The 3,570-nt window shown below is 57.6% G+C and overlaps 1 protein-coding gene across 1 annotated transcript; it reads right to left on the reverse strand.

Annotated features, from left to right (window-relative positions):
* Positions 1-278: 278 nt before the first annotated feature.
* Positions 279-2,865, reverse strand: LOC115676923 (E3 ubiquitin-protein ligase WAVH1-like). Its single transcript, XM_030599958.2, has 2 exons — positions 2,181-2,865; positions 279-2,077 (listed from the first exon to the last, which is right to left on the reverse strand). Exons 1-2 carry the CDS (start codon positions 2,616-2,618, stop codon positions 314-316), a joined length of 2,202 nt encoding a protein of 733 aa, XP_030455818.2. The 5' UTR covers positions 2,619-2,865; the 3' UTR covers positions 279-313.
* Positions 2,866-3,570: the final 705 nt, after the last annotated feature.

Below are 3,570 nucleotides of genomic sequence, written 5' to 3' on the forward strand. Positions count from 1 at the left end.
ACCTATCTGTGCCATTTCAATCATTTGAATCCATCTCCTTCCCCTTCGCTTTTCTTGAAAAACTTTATTTGCAGAAGCATCTTCCTCTTACAATAATAATGTACAAACTCTCTTCTTCCCCCAATTTTTCACTGTTCTCTTGACTCCCTAACATGCTACTGCCTTGCAAAGGTGACACATATTTTATATTCATATTTTTATATATATATATATGATTTCCTCCGGGAGAGAAAGAAGAAGACAAAAGAGAGAAAAAAAAAATGGCAAAAACAAAAAAGGAAAGAAATTGGGAAAAACAAAAAGGGGGGGAGCTCTAAAATCTGGCGTTTTCGAAGCCGTGCAAGTCGCTAACCCGGTTCATCGACTTCCTCATGATGGCCACCTTCGCCAGCCTCTCCGCCGCCCTCCACGCCGACGTCGGCGTCAGCGTCTCCGCCTTCTCCTCCGCCCCCCGGGCGGGAGCGGCGGCGGCGGCGGCCACCCTGGTCCTCTGGGCTTGCCTGACCCGCCGGAGCTCCGCCAGCTCGGCCTCCAGGCAGCGCAGGAACTCGTCGGACGAGGTCAGGCCGGACTGCACCAGCAGCGCCCGGGCGGACGCGAGCAGGTGGTTGGCCCCAGGCGCGTCGCCCCGGTCGGCCAGCCGGCGGGACTCCGCAATGGCCCGCGCGGTGACGTGGAGGTTCTTGAGGCGTCGGATGCCGTGCGGCGACGACGACGTCGTGACGGCGTGGGGGCGGGGGACGGGGATCGGCTGCTCCCGCGAGTACACGAGCTCGCGCGTGAGCGGGTCCCGGTAGGACGAGCCCACCGACATCACGTGGTGGGACCCGGCGAGCCTCAGCTCCACGAGCAGCTCCCGCTCCTCCTCCGCGAAGAGGTCGCCGACCCGGATCAGGCCGGACCCGAGCGACGCGGGCCGGCCCGTCAGGGAGTAGACCGCCGTGATCTCGACCCGGTCCGACCCGGAGATGAACCCGAGCTGGAGCTTCAGGTCCTGCACGACCACGCACGTCAGGCCGGTCAGGCGCCGGGCGAACGACTCGTCCTGCGCCGCGTGGCTCGACGCGCTCCCGCGCGGGTCGCAGAAGCCGACGGCGTGCACGGGGATGTCGCCGAAGCGCGTGGACGACGACACGATGGCGGAGCTCCGCCGCTGCTTCGCGGCGTTGGCGTGCACGCGCTGGTCCTGGCCGTCGGACAGGAGCACGATCGTCGCGGCGGGGTTCCGCTCCCGCCTGTCCTCGAGGACCTTCGCCGCCTTCCGCAGCGCGTCGTTCACCAGCCCGGCCTGGCCGGTGCAGCCGATCGCATCGACGATCCTCCGCGCCGACCGGCGGCCAATCATCGTCATCCTCTTCAGCGGCAGGAGCCGCTTGGAGGTGGTGGAGAAGGCGACGATGGAGAGGCGGTCGGTCTCGCCCAGCGAGGAGATCACCAGCCGCATCGCGCGCTTCATCATGAGGAGCTTCTCGCCGTTCATGCCCGCGCTCACATCCAGGACCGTCACCAGGTCGATCGGAGCTCTGGCAGACGCCGCCCTCGCCGCCACCGCCGGCGCTTTCACCTTCAGAACCACCGCGCACGTCCCGTAGCTCTTGTTCGCGGAAATGACCGCCGCTTCGGGCAGCAAGCTCACCTCCACGTTTCTCCCGTCCTTCTCCTCGTCCGACAATCTCATCCTGCTGCTCAACGGCGACGCCGATGAGCCGACGCAGAAACCTTGAAACTCCACATCCTCCTCTCGCTGCTGCTGATCATCTTCGTTGCTCTCGTCCGATTCAGGAATCGGATTGAATCGAGAGACGGAGCTCGGGGACAGCAGCGACTCGTCGTCGTCGTAGACTCGCAGCGGCTTGGGCTTGGCATTCTCGATCTTCGACCCGGCGTCGTCGATCTTGCGCGCGTCGAGCAAGGGAATCTCCTTCCAGCAGGCGCTGCAGACGGGACAGGCGAGGACCCGGTGCTTCTTGACGTGCGCCGCGACGCAAGGGAAGTGGAAGGTGTGAGCGCACTCCGCCGTGAGAATGGCGGTCCCTTGCCCTGTTTTCACGCTCTGCAAGCAGATTCCGCATCTCGTCTGCAGCGACAGCCACGAACGAGCGTCACCAAAAGGGAAAAAGCCAAAGCAATTCGCGCTTCGCATTGATTAGAGCAATGATGAGAGCCAGAGGGTGGCTTACCCTGGAGAGGCGGAGGCTCGCCTTGAGGAGAGAGAACCCGGACGGCGATCTCGGGGACGAAGGATTCGAGAGACCGAACAGCGCCGGGCTGTGGCTCTGCTGCTCCCCGCCGCCGCCGCCGCTCCTCCTCGTCGGAGCCGGGGACGGCGCCGTCTTGCACTGGAGCCTCGGGCTGCTCGGCACGGACGAGGCCCGGCAGCGGAGGCCGGGGCTCGGAGCCGGCTGAGGCTGAGGCTGAGGCTGGGAGCGAGGGGTGGAGGGATTGGAGAAGAAGCCGAATTTGGAGGAGATCCTGGGGCTGTTGCCGGTGCTGCTGCCGCCGCCGCCGCCGCCGCCCCCATTGTTGAGGCGCGGGAGCTTGCAGGAGAAGGTCTTGGCGTTGGCGTCGTCGTCTTTGGGGATGGAGGTGCAGAAGGCTCTTCGCCAACCGAGGACCATCGTTCCGTCGCTGTGTATCTGTCGTCGTCGTCGTCGTCGTCGTCGTCTTTGCCTTTGTCTTTGGGGGGGGATTCAAGAGGGTCTGAACATGGAGGAGGAGGATGACGACGAGGATGAAGGGAGGAGATCGCTGTTTTCGTCTTCACAAGATCACTGCAAAGTGCAAATGGAGATCACTCTCTCTCTCTATCTCTATCATCTCGCTCTGAGCTTCCTTCTCCGGTGGTGGTTTTAGCGAGGATACGATATAAAAGCGACGGGGGAGGAAATAAGCCAAAAAATGCGTTTATTTTTATTTTTATTAGAAAAAATTATTTTATTTAAATATAAAGGATGGAAAAAATATACATATATATATAGAGAGAAAAAAAAAAAAGGAGGGGGAGGGGTTTTGGTTATGGTTAATATCACGAAAAATCCCAAATAAACTAGTACATCCGTGATAAATTTACCCTAAATTAATTTTTCTTATCACGAAAAACCCGAAACTGGTACACTTATGACGATTTCACCTCCATCTGTTTCCGTTAAATTTTACCCGTTAAAAAACTGAGTTGGATGATACGTGGCGGACCGGCGGTTGACTAATGTACCGGTTTGGGATTTTACCTTCTGTTTATCACGGGTGTATCCGGTTTGTGATTTTTTCGTGATATTAAATCGATTTAACGGAGGATGGTAAATTTATAATGAACGTACCGGTTTTGAGTTTTTAGCGGTCAAAAAATTAGTTTGGTCAAAAAATTTATCATAGATACACTAATCTGAGATTTTTCGCGGTATTTTAACCCTTTCGGTTATTGGGATTTTAAACGTGGTGACTGGGAAACTGGCAAGTGGCGGATTTTATAATTTATAATTTTATAATTTTATTTTTGGCCTCGCCCTCGTCCTACGCCTGGGCTTGACGGGTCAACGGGGCGGTGCTCCTTCCTTGATAAGCTCGAGCATG

The sequence above is a fragment of the Syzygium oleosum genome, unplaced genomic scaffold (assembly GCF_021117445.2).
Source record: "Syzygium oleosum isolate NSW1041296 unplaced genomic scaffold, Sole_v2.1 Sole_v2.35, whole genome shotgun sequence".
NCBI classification, from domain to species: Eukaryota; Viridiplantae; Streptophyta; class Magnoliopsida; order Myrtales; family Myrtaceae; genus Syzygium; species Syzygium oleosum.